We start from the raw sequence: 19,029 nt of genomic DNA on the forward strand, positions 1-19,029 counted from the left end.
CAGGAAGTCATAATTTCTTATATGAGAACTTCTGATAAAAGTGGTAAAGATCTTTTTTCCTTAAGTTCCTGGTGCAGTACTTGAGACTTTGGACCAGTGAGACTCATCAGGAAGCAAAAGGCGCTGGGAGAGAGGGCGGCATCCCTGGGCCTGGTGGTCACATGGCTTTGATGAGAAGAATGAGATAATGTGATGGGGAGCAGCAGGTCAATCAGAGGCCCACAAATATGAGGAAAGAAATTTAACTTTTAGGGTTAGTGTTGAAGTAAAATTTCATGCCCAGGAAGAAGGCTCTTTAAATCCCCAAATATCTTCCCATGGGATGACTGGCATCCTGTGAAAATGAGTATTGTAGACTGCGCTTTTATTACAGAAGACAAGGAGGGCAGTGTGTTTCAGGAATGTACCTTTTGCAATAGTCCCTTCAAAAGGGGAAGAGGGCTGTGTTACAGAGAAGTGTCAGTTTTTAGCAGTGATGCTTGGTTACTTCTGAGCTTAATCCAAGAACAGTCCCCTTGAGGGGGGTACGTTAACCTCTTTCCAAGTGACTGATGATGACTCACTTCATGGGAAGGACATTCTCTTAGGAAGATAGAAAGCCCTGGGTTTTGACAGGTGTTCTGTAACTGCCCAGCTCTGTGGCTTAGAGGATGTGAGGGTACTTTCCAGGCCTCAGCGGTTCATGTCAGTAAGCAGGGGTGCTTTCTAACCCTGGAACTTGGATTTCTGGGTAATACTAAACTCTGTCCGGTGTACGTGGTAGACACTAGTACTGTTGACCAGATGGCTCCCTGCTCCTCTCCTGGACACACAGTAGGTTTGCATTGCCCTGCCATGCTCCCCAGGGGTGCACATAAGTCTCTTTGAGTTGGGAGTTTCAAGAGCCAGTGTTAAGTTAACCACGTTCTTTGCCCACCTTGCTGACTGAGGAAGCATGTATTGAAATGTAGCCTGGGTCTTGGATGGACTGACTGTGAGGGTCGTAGCCCATTGGCTGACCTGTAGGGGATGTGTAGTTTCGTGATGAAGAAACTTGTGTCGTTAAGCTGGTGAGAATTTGGAGTGCTGACTTCTATATAACTTAATCTATTCTAATCAAGATATTGTTGATAACAGTCAAAGGTCCTTTTCTTACAACTATCTGAATAGTTAATTTAAAAGAAGACACATCAGTGTGCCACACCTCTTACTCAGGTGATTATTCAAAAGCCTTAAATTTCAATACATTCTCACATATGCAGATAATACTACTTTACCTGTAGAAAGTGAAGAAAACCTAAAGAGCCTCTTAATGAGGTGAAAGAGGAGAGTGAAAAAGCTGGCATAAAACTCAGCATTCAAAAACCTAGGATCCTGGCATCCAGTCCCATCAATTCATGGCAGATAGAAGGGGAAAGAATGGAAGCAGGGACAGGTTTTATTTTCTTGGGCTCCAAAATCATTGTGAATGATGACTGCAGCCATGGAATTAAAAGATGCTTACTTAAAGGAAAGCTATGATAAACCTAGACAGCATTTTAAAGAGCAGAGACATCACTTTGCCTACAAAGGTCTGTCTAGTCAAAGCTATGATTTTTCCAGTAGTTGTGTATGGATGTGAGAGTTGGACCATAAAGAAGGCTGAGCGCCAAAGATTGATGCTTTTGAACCGTAGTGCTGGAGAAGACTCTTGAGAGTCGCTTGGACAGCAAAGAGATCAAACCAGCCATCTTAAAGGAAATCAACCCTGAATATTCATTGGAAGGACTGTTGCTAAAGCTGAAACTCTAATACTTTGGACCCTGATGTAAAGAGCCAATTTGTTGGAAAAAACCCTGATGCTGGGAAAGATTGAAGGTGAAGGAGAAGGGGGCAGCAGAGGATGAGATGGTTAGGTAGTGTCACTGACTCAATGGACTTGAATTTGAGCAAACTCTGGGAGGTTATGGAGGACAGAGGGGCCTGGTGTGCTGCCGTCTGTGGGATTGCAGAGTCAGACACGACTTAGGGACTGTGAAAGCACATATTCTTAGCAAGTGCTGTACTTAGTCACTCAGTCGTGTCTGCCTCTTTGCAGTCCTACAGACTGCAGCCTGCTAGGCTCCTCTGTCTATGGAGATTTTCCAGGCAAGAATACGGGGGTGGGTTGCCAAGATCTCCTCCAAGGGATCTTCCCAACCCAGGGATGGAACCCGGGTCTCCTGCATTGCAGGTGAATTCTTTACCGACTGAGTCACCAGGGAATCTCTCTTGGCAAGTGGGACCTTAAAATTAGAAAACATAAAAATGTAAAATATGCATGAAGATTTATTCATGTGCATGTTCTCTGATCTTTTTTCACTTTACTTAGTCTTTCCTATGTGTTGGCAACAGTACGAATGCCTAACAAAACTGTCCTTTCACCTTTATTTTTAGGATCTCTTATCTACACAGCTCCAGAAATTGTGAGGGGTACCGACTTCTCCATCACCAGTGACCTCTGGTCCTTGGGCTGCCTGCTCTATGAAATGTTTTCAGGTGATTACTTTGTGGTTCAGTTTAAAATCAGAGCTGGACACACATACATAATGGTTACATATGTAGTTTGCAAAGAGTTTACCTATAAGAAGTGAAAAAGCTGATTTTTCTAAATTTTTCTACATACTAATTTTGGCTGACTTGCTTGGTTGTCTCAGCATGTGCAGGTTTTTTAGGAAGGAGGTATTTTTATGCTAATATTTTGGAATGTTGAAATATGCCTAATTGTTGAAAACTGATTATTAGTAGAAAATCTTGTAAAGGTACCTTTGACTATGAATTTTCAGATGTGTCCAATGGCCCATGCAACCCTTGGAGTATGGTTATCCATAAGTGAATTTTGTATTTTTAGGATGATAAATTTTCAGTTGCAGAAATATAAAAATGTATAGACAGTGTGCCTGGTGTATACTCAGCATTCAGTAATTAATTATGCTGTATGTGTATATTTTTCCTATAAGTCTTGAATTGTCTGTAGTTGAGATTTATTGAGAATTATTGATGGTAGCAAACTGTTGTTTAATTTTGCAAGTTTTTGTTTGGTTTAAGGAAAGCCTCCATTCTTCTCAGAATGTGTCTCAGAACTAATTGAAAAGATTTGTTATGAAGATCCTTTGCCACCTATTCCAAAAGGTAGGATTTCTTTTTTTATTGTATATGTAGTCATTTTACTACACGGACCAACGGTGCACTTTATCCCAAAGTGTTTCTGTTGATTCATAACCCCTCAAATTTGTGTTTTCTAAATAGTCACAAATTGGTATTTTTAGAAATTTTAGTATTCCCTTTGCCATTTTTAAAAAGATGCTGAAATGGAAAGCATAGTACTATTAAGTTCCCTCATTTAAAAATACAAATTATTTTGTCCTCCTATATCAAGAGAAATCTGGTTTAAAGATTTAAAACTCAAACTTTTATGTCGTTTTGGTGTTTTCATATGTCTGTACCATTTACTTAATATGTACTCATGTCCCATGTAGTTAATTCTGTGTAGTGTTTGAATAGGAACAAATCAAGCATTTCTCAGTCTTGTGTCTTGAGAAATCAGAATGCTACCCTGATAAGCTCAAGCTTTTAAGCTAGATTTGGTTGCAGTGTTTTAAAAGTATTGAAAATTTAATCATACAAATTATAATTAATGTGTCTACCATTATTAATTTTAAGGAAAGAAAAGAAAAAGAAGGTACAGACATAATAAAACACTTTGCTACATACCTCAAAAGATGTGAATCTTAAGACCCCAAAATGAATATGAGACTTTATGAAAAATAAGGTTGTGAGTTTTAAAAGAAAAAAAAATCCTCAATAATTGATGGAAGAAATAGGAATGCAGAATATTTTCAGTATTTTAAGAATCATCCTAGGTGAAAAAAACCAAAAAATCTTGCTATTTGAAAGGGATCTATATTTCTTAAAAAGTGTTTCTTTCTTTCTTTCTTTCTTTTTTTTTTTTTATTAACTTTAGTTTTCATAGAAATCAGTCATTCCTTTTTCCTATAATGATGACTTCTGATTTTTTACTTGAGTACTCATAGCATTGAGTATTGTTTTCTTGTATAAGTTGAAGACATTTATGCAGGGTAAAGAAATCTGAGAATGAAGGTTATCAAAGGTCTGGGCAAGAAAACCACTGGCGGCCCAAGGGTAATTATTTCACAGAGATCTTGTTCAGACTGTGGCCATAGTGCCTAATAGCACCATCTGTTTTGATGGCTTTGGCCATCATCTTCTGGGCCACTTCTTTTAATTATAGACTGATAATTTGACCAAGGTATGCATCTGTCCAATATAAAAAGATAGAACACTTGGAGATGTATGTAATTTGACAGTATCATAGTATTGTGATGTTTATTCTTTTCCTGTTAAAAAATCTTTGAAATAAAGTGGGGTTACAAGTACTGTAGTCACAGTATATTATCAAGCAAAGCTGGTTAAGTTAAGAATGCCTCAGACAATGAAGCATAATTAATAGTTGAAGACAAGGGTGTGAGCTCATGATCATTACTGGGGTTGTAAAGAGAAAGTTTAAGAAGTTAGTCAGAACTTAGTTTTTGAGGTACATGTGTTATTGTGGTCCAGGGAAAAAGTTTTAAATTTTTGTTCCCTCCTCCATTAAATGGAGGCTTTATTGTTACTCATGTATTCAGTGTTCTTTTAAAAATAATTGATATGCTTAAAATGCTATTATTATAATGTTGATGCAGGGTGTATTTTCAGTTACTTATCACTTTTCTTTCTTTTTGGGGCATTATTTTGTGTCTAGATTCTTCTTGTCCTAAAGCTTCTTCAGATTTTATTAATTTGCTTGATGGTTTGCTTCAAAAAGACCCTCAGAAAAGGTACGTATGGGTAATATTTTAATATGAATGAGCAGTGGAATATTTTTTATTTTTCCTTTAGTGTACTTCTAAAATTGTACTCTTCTTATTATAGAAAGAACTGTTCAAACTGATCTCTCTTTTTTGGGGGAAAAAAGAAATGAGAGTCTACATTGAGTGGCTGCTCTGTTTGCAGGTGTTTTTAATCAGGAGACATTTTAAAAGTCAGTTTTTCTTCTAGAGTAGCAGGTAGTTGCCTCATAGCTTGACAGATTTTCTTGTAACTCCCAAAATCCAAGGAGAACACTTTTTTGTTTGCATTGTGGGTTTCAGGCTAAAACTGCTTAGACTTCCCCACTGTGGATGTGCTGTCAAGATACTTCATGTGATAATGACTAACAGGGCCCTATTTTAATGTGATGTCATTTATCAATATGATATTGCTGTCACACTGGGAATGTCAAGTGGCAGATCGCAGGCACGGTGTGAATTTTCTGTGTGTCAGGGATGGCAGAAAGTTAGAAATCCTTAGGATACAGAGTAGGGGAGGGCGGAAGGGAGTAGGGAATGAAGGCGGGGGTCTCCCTGGCCTGGAAGACAGGAGAGGCTAGTTTCTGGTTCTCGCACTAGATATCTTGAGGTTTTTGACAAATGTTTGGGGTCTCTACTTCAGGGTGTAAAATGAATAGATTTAATATAGCATGTAATGTATCAGCATTAAATATGAGAGAAACTACAGAAGAAAATGTTTATACTTGAATAAATTGTAAGACACTGCTGTATTTGCAATAGAATGCTTTTAGGATCAGTGTTACTTTGGTGGATAATCTCCCAGACTTTTTGGATAAGATATAAATATGCTTAATTTAGGACCTTATTTAGGATACATTTTTATGTGTTTATATTCCATATGAAATACTTTTTTGCATAAATGGGACCACCCCATAACCTAGTTTCTTTACTCTATATATCTGCTTGATCATTTTATTTTTTCACTTGGTAATTTTAAATGGCCGCTGAATGTACATGCAATAATGTATGATAACAACATTTAGAGTGCTTTTTTTTTGAGAGTGCTTCTTGATTTAGAGTATCATATATACTGACTGCTACAGTAAGATAAATATGTTTTTGTCTCTCTTTGTTGTTATTCACTTAAGAAGTTATCTCCTTTGAATAAGTTTCTCAAGATGGGTTTGCTGGCCAAAGGCTAATAAGAACATTAAAAATGTGGACACATTTGCTGATCCCAGGAACATGGGAAGGTTTATACTTCCAGCAATTTTAGAAAGCTCCTTCCCTCCCATTGTTAAATACAGTGGGTGCTTTGTTGACCTTATACATTTTTTGCTACTTTGATAGATGAAAAAGAAATCCGTCAATGTATGACAAAACCCACTACAATATTGTAACGTAATTAGCCTCCAACTAATAAAAATAAATGAAAAAAAAAAAAAGGAATTCCATTTTATTGGCAGTTTTAATTGTTAGTGAATTTTAGGAGCCATTTGTATAAAAGGGATATATACTTGTGGCTGCCAATTCTTTATCGCTTGTATTTTAATTTCTACCAAAGTAGTTTGAATTTCATTTCATAAATTTTGAATAATTAGATATAAATTACTATCTTTTTTGAATTTTAGTCTTAATCATTTTGAGTCTGAGTATACCTCAGGTATAATTGATCAGTAGTAATACTTAATGCTTTGAAAGTGAGTCCAGTTTTCACATACGGCCTGAAGTTATCTTAATGTGGGTAATCTAATTAAATAATGTTTTGATTCCTAAACAGAAGTGTGAGTGTGTATAGCCATGAAGTTGATAATCTTGCTTATTTCTGAATGAACTTCTAAAAGTGAAGTTACCAAAAAAAAAAAAAAAAGTGAAGTAACAAAATTGGCAGGGCAGGAATAGAGATGCAGATATAGAGAACAGACTTTGGACCCAGCGAGGGAAGGAGAGAGAGGGATGAATTGAGAGAGTAGCCCTGAAACATGTCCATTACCGTATGTAAAATAGATAGCTAATGGGAAGTTGCTGTATAGCATAGGGAATTCAATGGAGTACTCTGTGACAACGTATGGGGTGGGTTAGGGGATAAGGGCGTTCAGGAGGGAGGGGACATGTGTACTTATGACTGATTCACATTGTTGTATGGCAGAAGCCATCACAATATTATAAAGCAATTACCCTCCAGTTAAAAATTAAGAAAAGAATAAAAAAAAAGATAATAAAAAGGAATATGTGAAACAAACCTGATATGTGTAACTAGGACATGTCCTGGGAATTCTCCATGGTAAATCATGTTAAAATAGATTTTAAACATTTCTGTTTTATAAAGACTGACTTGGGCAGACCTGCTGCAGCATTCATTTTGGAAGGATGCTTTTGCTAGAAATGATCAGGACTCAAGCACTGAGGATTCCAACGTCAGGTAGTACAAGCTGATCTTTGTGTGTGGGGGCATGGTTATCAAACACTTGGCCCATTACTATGATGGCAGCCTCAATGATGTGAATTTCTGTGCTTTTCATAATAGAAAATCAAGCATTTGTTTAATTACGGGTTGCTTAAAGAGTTTAGTCATGACATTGTGTGTGCTTGACTTTGCTCATTTTCTGGTCAGTTGTTGATTCTCCAGACAGGGTTTTAGTACCTTAGTCATTAGTTGTGTTCACCTGGATTCCCACCTTGTCAGCACATGGCAGGAGCTCATTTCCCACTTTGAAATTAGGTGCAGTCCTGTGACTTGCTGTGGCTAATGAAATGTGAGCAGAAGTGATGAGGTATTTCTGGGTAGAAACTCAAAGAGCCAGTGTGTGAGTTGCTACGTTTCTTTCTCCTGTTGAGGTGACCAGGAAGAAAATGTCCAAATAGCGTTGCTTTCAGGCTGGGTCTTTAGTGACCACGGTGAGCATAGCTTTCTTGCCAGCCTGTGGTGGCTGTGTGCACGAGTGAGACATAAAGCTAGGAGATTCTAGGTCACTAGTATTTGTGGATCATCTTACCACAGCATAACCTAGCTCATCCTGACTAGTATACTTCATTTTTATTATTAAATCTTCTTAGCCTAGGACACTTACAGAAGTGATGGTGTTTTGAAAAGAGCATTATGAGAAGTAGATGAGTCCAGATAATCGACTCCTCCTCTCTCCACTTTATTCAGTGATAATGGTTGTTTGATTCTTAATTTTAATCTTGTCAATTTAGTGTACTGGATAGAGAAATCTGAATTCTATATAAGGTCTCTCTCAAACTTTGGTTTCTGTGATCCACTGAGCTTCAACTGTTTTCACACTTGAGGCTCTATGGAGAGTACAGAAACCTGGGCTTGGGTCCTTGTCCATCAGTGTCAGCAAGTCCTAGGACACCTCACACCTTAGTATGCCATCTTCCTTTTGATCTGTATGCCTTTTATTTCTTACTGGCCTTACAAGGGCTTTTTTTTTTTAGCATGGTAATGAATGAGGTAATGAAAGAGTGGGACACGACTGAGCAACTGAACTGAGTGAATGTGGGGTGATGAGAATGAACGCCATTGCCTGGTTTCTGATTTTAGAATGCATTCAGCCTTTCTGCATTAAGTACGATGGGCTTCCCTGGCGGCTCTAGTGGTAAAGAACCTGCCTGCCAGTGCAGAAGATGCAAGAGCCACGGGTTCAATCCCTGAATCAGGAAGATCCCTTGGAGAAGGAAAATAGCAACCCACTCCAGTATTCTTGGCTGGAGAATCCCCATGGACAGAGGAGCCTGGTGGGCTACAGACCTCAGGGTTGCAAGAGTTGGGTACAACAGAGCATGCATACACACCCACACACACACCCACACACACATGAGCTGGAGGGTTTTGTAACTTCCCCTTTGCAGTTGGAAACATCAAATGCCTTTTTGTATCAGTAGATACGATCATGTGGTTTCTCTCCTTTAGATTCTCTTTATGGACTCTTATATAAATTGGTTTTCAAATATTGAGGCAACCTTGCCTTCCCATTGTGAACCACCCTTACTCATGGTGTATATTTTTATGTCTTGATGGATGTGTTTGGGACCAAGTGACAGGAGGATGATGAGAGAGGAAAAATAAGAGAACAGAGAGATTTGTCTCACCTTCTTGGGATCATAGCTCTCTGGTTAGAGAAGAGGATGTTCCTCCCGCAGGATTTTAGGTGTGGGCCAGAAGTGTCTGCTGCAAGATTACCTGGAGGCTGGGGCAGGACAAAAGGGAATAAGAAAAACCAAAAACCAAACAAAAAACTCGGGTATTTCCCCTGCTCTGACCCCTAGGGGTTCCCTTTCCTGTTCCTTGGAACAGAGGTAGAGGACTTCTTGTGGGGCTCCTTTGAGCCCAGGGCTCGCAACACTGGAAGGGCGGAAATAAAAGGGAAGCTCACTACTGCTCACTGATACTTCGAGTGCTGGTTTACTTCTCCTGTTGGCCCGCTGCTATTTATTTTTCAGGGATAAATTTTATAGGCTCCTTAGCACAGTGCCTTGCACACAGTAAGTGCTCATTTTAGTTACTCAATGAAAAATACTACCTTTCTAATTCCATAGTTTGGCCAAATGTCCTGTGCAACTTAAATATCTTTGCCAGCCTCTTGTTTGACACAGAAAACTATAGAAAGCTCAGTAGTAAGCTTGACTGAGTTGAGTTTCTCTTGTTAAACAGCAGAAACATGGAATATTCTGGGTCCCAAGATGCCACGGAGCTTCTGAAGAGCCCTCAAGGTGGACAGGCAAAGGGGGAGAAGAGTGGGCAGCGACTCAGTCACTCCTTCAGGCTAGGTGAGCTTTCATTTGACCATGTTCCTGCTGCTCCGAACACTGTTTCTGGCAGTCCCTAATTTGTTTATCTTTCTCTTCAAATCTCTGTCTACATCATGCCCTGCTCATATTTTTGTTCACTTATGGATATTGTTTTACCTTCCTGCCACAGAAAATCCTTCTGAGTTGCGGCCTAAGAGTGCCCTTGGGGGTCAATTGAATGAGTCCATGTTTCTTCTAAGGTACGTAAAATAACAGACTGGTAAGGAGTCTATGGGAGATGAAAGCTAAGTCTTCTTAAAGTGTCTTGTCCTGGTGGCAAACCATGTTGCACAGAAATAAAGGACAGCGGTAAATGCCACGTTCCCATTTTGCTCTCCTTGCAAGTTACTGTTCAGTGCTGGCCAGTGGAATGTAGACTTCCCTTTGTATTTTTAAAAATTTTAACCAAACCATTTTAACTTTTCTATGTATAAGGGTTAAAACTTCTTTATTTTGTACTTCTACTGCAAGTAAAATTGAATTTAAAATTTCAGAAGTCGGGCTCCTTTATTTGACAGAGATTTATAGGAAAGAACAGGTTGTGTTTTTCTTTAAATATAGTTTTATCTGGGAGGCTTAAACAATATTTGCAATCATCGAAATAATAAAATCAGAATGGTATTTAAAGTGATTAGGCCAGTGTATTTAAAATTTTAATAATGTGTAAATATTAAGTGTTATAGTTCATTTATAGGTTCAGCCTCATAGTTTAATTTCATGACATAGGAGTTATAATAATAAACTAAAATTTCCTGATTTGTTTTACCCATATTTAAATATAAAGTATGTTAAGTTTGTCTATACATCTTAGGCATTTAAATTCAGTTAAAAAAATTTGTACAATCTCTGGTAAATTTTGTGATCTAAGTAAGTGCTTGTTTAATGAATGAATACAAAGGCAGGTAAGTGGAGGAGAGGTGATATTTGGAAATTTGAAGGAATTCATCACAAAAAGACCATAATGATTTAAATGGAAGAATTTCATAAAATGCCAAAAACTCAAACTCAGAGACCCGGATGTAATGGAGTGGCCCCCAGAGTATGGCATCCATTGATAAGTATGGGAGGAATCATTAAAAACAGATGAGGATTATAACTTGTTACTTAAGTAGGTACCAAAGTAATTTGCCAGTTCAAACATTTTATGAAATAAAGTTATAAACATTTTCCATGCTTTGTAGAATATCTGAGCTACTTTATTAATGTAAGCCCTGCCTAGATCAGCAGATATTAAAAAAATAATATTTTTAAGCTTCTGGTTAAAACAAAATACTGTATATAGCATGCCATGCCGTGCCCAGCTGATCAGTCATATCTGCCTCTTTGTGTCCCCATGAACTGTAGCCCGCCAGGCTCCTCTGTCCTTGGTATTTCCCAGGCAAGAATACTAGAGCAGCTTGCCATTTCCTACTCCAGGGGATCTTCCCTACCCAGGGATCAAACCAGGGTCTCTTGTGTCTCTTGCATTGGCAGGCGGATTCTTCACCACTAGTGCCGCCTGGGAAGCCCCTTGAATAACGTTAACTGGTGTGCGTTTTTCAGTTCTCGTCCTACTCCAAGAACCAGCACTGCAATGGCGTTAAGTCCTGGTGATGCTGTGACTCAGAATTCACCACAGAAGACGTCTCCCTTGACCAAAGTAAGCAAAGATAGAATTTTTAATTTTTTTTCTTATGCAAGATAACAGAGACTCACAAGAATAATTGCAAGTTAATCTGTGAACTATGTTTGTAATTGTAAGATTTACAATTAAGTTATCTTCCTTGATTATCACTGGTTTTTCTAGTAAATACTCTTAAGAGAGAGGTGCTTCAAAGGTGTTTTCTTGATAGCAGCTTTATTGAGATGTAATTAACACACCATGCAATTCACCCATTTAAAGTATATAATTCAGAGGCTTTTAGCATACCCAGAGTTATGCAGTCATCACCACAGTTAATCTAATCATCCCACGAGAAGCCCTGTGTACCCACTAGCAGTCACTCCTGTTTTCTTCATTTCTCTAACATTTTGCTCTAGGCAACCACTAATCTGCTTTCTACCTTTATAAATATGCCTGTCCTGGATATTTCCTTTAAATGGATCGTACAATATGGGATCCTTTGTGACTGTCTTTTTTTACTTTAATGTTTTTTATTATCAAGGGTGAAACAGATCACCAGCCCAGGTTGGATGCATGAGACAAGTGTTCGGGGCTGGTGCCCTGGGAAGACCCAGAGGGAGAGGGAGGTGGGAGGGGGGATCGGGATGGGGAATACATGTATATCCATGGCTGATTCATGTCAATGTATGGCAAAAACCACTACAATATTGTAAAGTAATTAGCCTCCAACTAATAAAAATAAATGGAAAAAATATATATATATACACCACACACACAAAAAAGTCATCCAAGTTGTAGCCTGTATCAATACTGTATTCCTTGTTATTGCCCGATAATATTCTGTTGTATACCACATTTTATGTTTCCATTCATCAGCCTGTGGACACTTGGGTGGTTTTCTTCTTTTGGCTCTCCTGAGTGATGCGGCTGTGAACGGTTGTGTACGTTTTTGTGTGGGTATCTATTCTGTGCTACATCATATGGTAACTCTTTTTAACCTTTCAAAGAACTGCAGAATCGTTTTCCAAAGCAGCTGCACCATTTTACATTCTCAGCATTCACCCTCTCAGTGTGTGAGGGTTCCGGTTTTCACATACTTACCAAAACTTGTTACTGTTTGCCAGTCAGTAGATTTTAAAATTGTGGTAAAATATACATTACATAAAATTTACCATTTTAACCATTTTTTAGGGTGAGTTCAGTGGCGTGTAGTGTTGATACAGTCACATTGTTACGTAACCGGCAGTACTATGCATTCCCCACATTCTCCCAGACCCTGACAACCACTATTCTACTTTCTGCCTCTGTGAATTTGCCTAGTAATCTAACGTAAGTGGAATCACAATATTTGTCCTTTAGTATCTGGTCTATTTTACTTAGCATAATGTCTTCATGGTCCATCTATCTTATAGCATGTATCAAAATTTCATTCCTTTTTCAGGCTGAAAAATATTCCATTGTGTGTTTGTACCAATTTATTCATTCATCTTTTGATAAACACTTGGGTTGCTTCAACCTTTTGGCTATTGTGAAACAGTGCTGCAATTGTCTCTTTTATTATTGCCACTCTAGTGGGTATCAAATTATATCTCACTGTAGTTTTGATTTTGTTTCTTTGTTGGCTAATAATACTGAGTATCTGTTTGAGTGCTTATTGGGAATTTATATCTTCTTTGGAATAATGTCTATGTCATCTTTTTGTCCATTATTGAGTTGTAGGAATTCTTTATATATTTTAGATATATGATTATAAACTTTTTCTCCAATTCTGTGAATTGTTCTTTCACTTTCTTGATGGTGTCCTTTGAACCACAGATGTTTTTAATTTTGATGTAGACCAAATTATCTTTTTTGTGTTTGTTGTTGCCTGTACTCTTGGTGTCATAACTGAGAAACAGTTGCCAACTCTCAGGTCATGAAGGTTTATTTCTATGTTTAGCTCTTACATGTTGGTCTGCAATCCTTTTTTTTTTTTTTGCAATCCATTTTGAGTTAGTTTTTGTATATGGCATGAGGCAAGGAGGTCCATCCAACTTCTTTGGTTTACATGTGGATATCCAGTTGCCTCAGCACCATTTGTTTAGAAGGCTCTTCCTTCCCCATTTAAACGTCTTGGAATTCTTGTTGAATATTGTGCTTGGTCACTCAGTCATATCCAACTCTTTCCAACCCCATGGGCTGCAGCCCATCATGCTCCTCTGTCCATGGAATTCTCCAGGCAAGAATACTGGAGTGGGTAGCCATTCCCTTCTCCAGGGGAACTTCTTGACCCAGGAATAGAACCAGGAAAGCCCAAGAATACTGGAGTGGGTAGCCTATCCCTTCTCCAGGGGACCTTCCTGACCCAGGAATTGAACCGGAGTCTCCTGCATTGCAGGAGGATTCTTTAGCAGCTGACCTATCAGGGAAGCCCTGTTGAGTATTAATTAACTTAAAGGCTTGTTTCTGGACTCTCAGTTCTACTCCACTGACTGACTCTTGCCTCATGCTGGTAGCACAGTGTCTTGGGCACTGTGGCTTTTTAGTAAGTTTTGAAATTAGGAAGTATGATTCTTGACTTCGTTCTTTCTCAAGGTTTTTTTGTTTTTTTTTTTTTGTCTATTCTGGGTCTCTTAAATTTCCATCGGAATTTTAGGATCAGTTCACCAGGTTTTGAAAAGAAGCCATCTGGGATTGTGAGAACAATTAGGTTGCATATCTAGGTCAATTTGAGGAGTATTGCCATGTTAGCAGTATAAAGTTTGCTTCCACGGACATGGGATCTCTTTCTACTTAGACCTTCTTTAGTCTAAGACCTTCTTTAGTTTCTTTTCTATTTAGACCTTCTTTAGTTTCTTTCAATCATAGGTTGTTTTGAATGCAGAAATATTTTGAATTAAATATTTTTCCATGTTATCTTTTATTGTACTTTTTGCTTGGCAGATATAATTGCTTTTAATTCTTACCATAATTTTTATGTAATGTGAAATGCATTTGAACCATGTGAAACTTAATTTTGCATTGAAATGAAATGGTAAAAGGTTATAATAAAAATCTCCCTGTGCTAATACATGTTTTGTTAGATGTGAGATATGGAATCAGTATAAAAGTAAAAAGATGCCTTCTAAAATGTGATAAATGTTGAATTTGTTTTGCCAAAGAAGTTTATTGTAGAGGAGTGTATGTAATCATCTTATTGAGAATATTCAAGCACTAATTATAGAATTACTATGAGGGAGCTTAGATTTTATAATTCTTTAAATGATACCTGATGCTTTTTATTCAATTACAAAAATTTTAGAAAACTTGGAAACTGTAGAAGAGGACAAAGAGAAGAAAAAAGTGCTTGTAATTTAATGACTACCTAGAGTAACCACTGATTACATTTTGATATAACTACTTTTGGTTCCATACATGTATGTTTATTTTTAAACAAAGGAACATAATTTTATAAAAGTTTTTTTCCTTTAATAAGTAAGACCTCACTGTACTTTTTGGTTAAGTTATTCCTGAGCATTTAACGGTTTTTTGTTTGTTTTTTGCTACAGTCAATGATATATGGTATTTTTATAACCTTTTTTTTGTACATACATTCACTGTATATATATGAAATTAATTTTTACATATATAGTTTTCTAATTGGTCTACTTTACTAATTCTTAGATTATTTTAAAAGTTTTTCAGTCGATTTCACCTTGGCTTTTGAGTTTTTCAGTTTTGAAAGTCTGTGTTCTTAAATTTTTACACTTTTTACAAAAGTTCCTCCTAATTCTTCATGTCTCTAATATCCTGTCTTCTAAGTTGCAAAGTGGTGGTTGTGGTTTCCAGGAACTTTATTAGCTGATTATTCTGTCCTCTACCTTAGTTTTGAATAGTTTCTTTTTCTACTTATTTTTCACTTTACTGATTTGATTTTCTGGTTATCAGTTTGTTTGTCAGAGTTTCAATGGATATTCTTAATGCATAAATCCAATTTTTTTTTCTGATGTGAAATACTTAAGGTGCAGCACTAGGAATAAAAATTGAATTTAAGAAAAGCACAAAGAAGCATCTCGAATAACTGAAGGGGAACCTTTAGTTATTTGTTTTCATTATGTATCAATTCCACTTTGGGATTTATAAAGATATAGGCATTTAATACTTCAGCCTGGAATTTTTTTACACTGTAATTTAAGCTTTTTTTTTTTTTTTTGTAATTTAAGCTTTATATTGACTATTTGGTAAAGCGGAAATAAACAGATTAATTTTTGGTGGATGAAAGATAAAAAACATGCTGATAATTGTAAGATCAGTTTGCCTCTTCATAGTTGAGCACATCAGACTATAGAATATCTGTTTCGTAGTTCTAACCAACCTTTGTGGTGAACACAATCAAGTCAGCTACTTCCTCTGAGCTTTGTTTTTTTCACCTATAAAACAGGAATAATAATACAGTAGATACAGGGTTATTGTGAAGATCGGATGAGACTGTCTGTGGAAGTGTTTTGAAGAGCAGTGGTGGTCCATTGATAAAAGTGACCTTTTTCAGTGGCGTCTACTTAGCCTGTTACTGACTCCGCCACTTAAAGCTCTTCACTAGTCACAGAAACATGAGGCTTCCAGGTGGCACTGGTGGGAAGGAGTCTGCTTGCCGGTGCAGGAGAAGCAAGGGAGGAGGGTTCAGTCCTTGGGTTGGGAAGATTGCTTGGAGGGGGGGAGGGCACAGCAGCCCACTCCAGTGTTCTTGTCTGGGAAACCCCGTGGACAGAGGAACCTGGCAGGGCACAGTGCATAGGGTTGCAAAGAGTCGGACACGACTGAAGCGGCTGAGCACACAGTCACGGAAACGGTCTAATTCTTGTTACTGTTCCAGACTGCAAGTGGCCACGTGAGTCAGCAGGATCTGGAGTCCCGGATGAGAGAGCTTATCTACACCGACTCAGACCTCGTCATCACCCCAATCATTGACAATCCGAAGGTGTGGAAAGACCGCAAAGACACCCTACCACCCTGGGGCTGGAGTCTGGGTGACGTTTTCATTCCCCAGTCTTATCTTCTCCCCTGATTCTTGTGGTTGTCTGCTTTTCTTTCTTTCTTGCCACCTGCCAATACTTACCTAGGTGAACGACTGCAGACATTCTCCCTGCTGGGGTGTGGTGAAGGCACGTGTCAGTGAGCAGCGCTCCCCAGATTGGGGTGGGGGGCTGATCACAGAGAGACATATCTCTCGTAGCGGGGCAGGATGGCAGGGCAGGTGGTGGCGAGAGGCGGGGAGCTTGCATGCAGCTTCTCTTGGCATTAATATTGTGCAGGAACATAGCATGGTTAGTAGAGCTAGGGGACTGGCATTGGTACAGTGCTAGTAACCGCTGAACTTGCTCGAATTCTATCACCTGTACCACCGGTGTCCCTATTCTGTGCCAGGATCCCATGTTACAGTTGGTTCTTTTGCCTCCAGTCGGTCCTTGTACTCCATGGTCTTGTGGTAATTTCTTACTCTTCCTTTATCTCTTATGATCTTGGGCTTCTCTGGTGGCTCAGACGGTAAAGCGTCTGCCTGCAATGTGGGAGATCTGGGTTCGATCCCTGGGTCAGGAAGATCCGCTGGAGAAGGAAATGGCAACCCACTCCAGTACTCTTTTCCTGGAAAATTCCATGGATGGAGGAGCCTGGTGGGCTGCAGTCCATGGGGCCTCCAAGAGTCGGATACGACCTAGCGACTTACGATCTTGATACTTTGAAGAGTACAGTACTGGGTAGGTATTTTATAGAATGTCCCTCAGTTTGGGTTTGCCTAAGCATTTCTCATGATTAGAAATGACATTAGCCATTTTTTGGTGAGAATACTACCAGCGAAAGTTTTAAAAATGCTCCCTAGGAAGTTGTTGGAAAAGTCAGACATAGAAACGAGGGTTGAATTTTTAAATTAAAAGTGTCACAATTAAGTCCCCCAGCTAACCCAAACTCATGGATCCAACTGCTACATGTAGTCTTCATTTTGCTTGAGAAAACTACATGGTCTTCTGTTCAAGACCTCAGCCCACCTTGCTGCTCTTCTGTAAATCCTGACCGCATCAAACCTAGTCCTTATTGATTCTCTAGTTTCTTAGAAACATTTCTCTGAAGTCTGTAATTGTGTTCTGCCATTTTTGCATTCTAATATTTCATGTTTTTTTCTGTTGTTTAACAGATGTTTGTCGTATCTTTCCAACCAGAATGTCAGCTCTCTGCAGTTGGATCATGTCTTTTATGTGTTTCTCTCCCCCTTTGCCCTTAGCACAGTGCTTTGCCTTGACAGGTAGCCAATATATATTTATTGAATAACTAAATTTCTAACCTAGAAGTAAATTAGCTTAAGAGTAAGCCAAGATAGGGTGACTTACTCTTTTCCATGAAGTTTTATTTTATTGCAGACATCAACTGAAATGGTTTTATCTTATGCCTTATCACTCGTGTTTGTGTACTAATCTGAAAGGGCTCTGTTGAATGCTTGTTCTTTTTGGTGTTGCATTTTACGGTATTCTTCTCTGTCCTCATTGATTTGTAATGGCGTCACCGACTCGATGGACATGAGTTTGAGTGAGCTCTGGGAGTTGGTGATGGACAGGGAAGCCTGGCGTGCTGCAGTCCATGGGGTCGCAAAAGGTTGGATACGACTGAGTGACTGAACGGAACTTAATAGGAGATACATCAGGAGACAGATACCCATCTCAAAAGTGTTTTTCTTTAACCACAGATAATGAAACAACCACCAATTAAATATGATCCCAAAATATTGCATCTACCAGCACATTCAGGTAGGATCCTTAAGGGCTTATCAAACACATAGATTCATGGCAGACAAATACAAATATAAAATGTAATTGTAAATGGAATATTTTATTTATGAATAGCTAAATTTTTATTTTCCTGCCAGCTGGCTGTTTTCTTGAGGCGTTGTTGTATAAACCCCCTAGAATCCTCTGGTGCCAGCCTTTGCCTCACTCAGCTGGGTCCAGGCTGCCACATACTCTCCTGAGCAGGAAAGTTTCTGTGAAGCTGGGTGGGTTTTCCTGTTGTGCATGTGGGCCCTTCTCTTGCCCTGGACCTTAAAAGCCAGTTGAATTTCCAACACTGATCGTGCTGTTGTGGGTATAGAGAGTTGGAAACCATAAGGAAGAATTGAGATTTCTCCCTGAGGGAGTGGGGCAGTTGAGATTGGAGTCAGATGGCTCATTTTTGTGGGGATGATGTAGGCCTGGAGAGACTTGAAGGGTGATTGTTACTTTTCTTTTTTCCTAATGGAAAGTCTTATTTAGGGTGAGTGTAAGAATATTTTTAAGACCTTGAATTTTGACGTATTTTGTTTGATAAATTATATTTTAAACTAGACCTGGAAAGATTCTTCGTCATAGCTGGAGTAGAATCTAAAAATTGAAATCAAAGTAAATGTAAAATGAAATATGTTCACGTTTTAAGTATTCCAAGTAGAAGCACAATTTATGAAAACTAAGAGGCGTTTATCTTGAAATATTCCTTCCCTTTTCCACTTTAGTTTGAATTACTTTAAGAAATTATTGTTAAAGCTTATTTTGTTTAAATATAGAGATTAGGTGAAATTACGTTAATTATAGCTAGCATTTCATTTTCCAGTTTTTGCCTTTTGTTTGTAGGCATTTGGAGGTGGCACTCCCAGATGGTTTCAGCTCTGTATTAACCTAGTTACATTTACTAGACATTTCACTGGGACTTCATAACAACTATAGAAATTTTGGCTTTTCCAATATTTTAAGGCTAGGATGCTTTATTTATGCAAAGGCCATCTTGTTTTTTTCATAGTAGTTTTATTTAACTTTGCATTTTGTTATC

At 38.3% G+C, this 19,029-nt stretch overlaps 1 protein-coding gene across 3 annotated transcripts in view; it reads left to right on the forward strand.

Moving 5' to 3' along the window:
• ULK4 (unc-51 like kinase 4) overlaps nt 1–19,029 on the forward strand; it is a 502,923-nt gene that overhangs the window by 15,962 nt on the left and 467,932 nt on the right. For all 3 annotated transcript variants that reach the window (XM_043443377.1, XM_043443375.1, XM_043443376.1), the window contains 9 exons: nt 2,395–2,496; nt 3,046–3,129; nt 4,760–4,835; nt 7,156–7,248; nt 9,484–9,599; nt 9,751–9,820; nt 11,163–11,259; nt 16,055–16,159; nt 17,918–17,978. In XM_043443377.1, the coding sequence (XP_043299312.1) occupies nt 2,395–2,496; nt 3,046–3,129; nt 4,760–4,835; nt 7,156–7,248; nt 9,484–9,599; nt 9,751–9,820; nt 11,163–11,259; nt 16,055–16,159; nt 17,918–17,978 (804 nt within the window). The remainder of the gene's footprint in view (nt 1–2,394; nt 2,497–3,045; nt 3,130–4,759; nt 4,836–7,155; nt 7,249–9,483; nt 9,600–9,750; nt 9,821–11,162; nt 11,260–16,054; nt 16,160–17,917; nt 17,979–19,029) is intronic.

The sequence above is a fragment of the Cervus canadensis genome, chromosome 22 (genome assembly GCF_019320065.1).
Source record: "Cervus canadensis isolate Bull #8, Minnesota chromosome 22, ASM1932006v1, whole genome shotgun sequence".
NCBI lineage: Eukaryota > Metazoa > Chordata > Mammalia > Artiodactyla > Cervidae > Cervus > Cervus canadensis.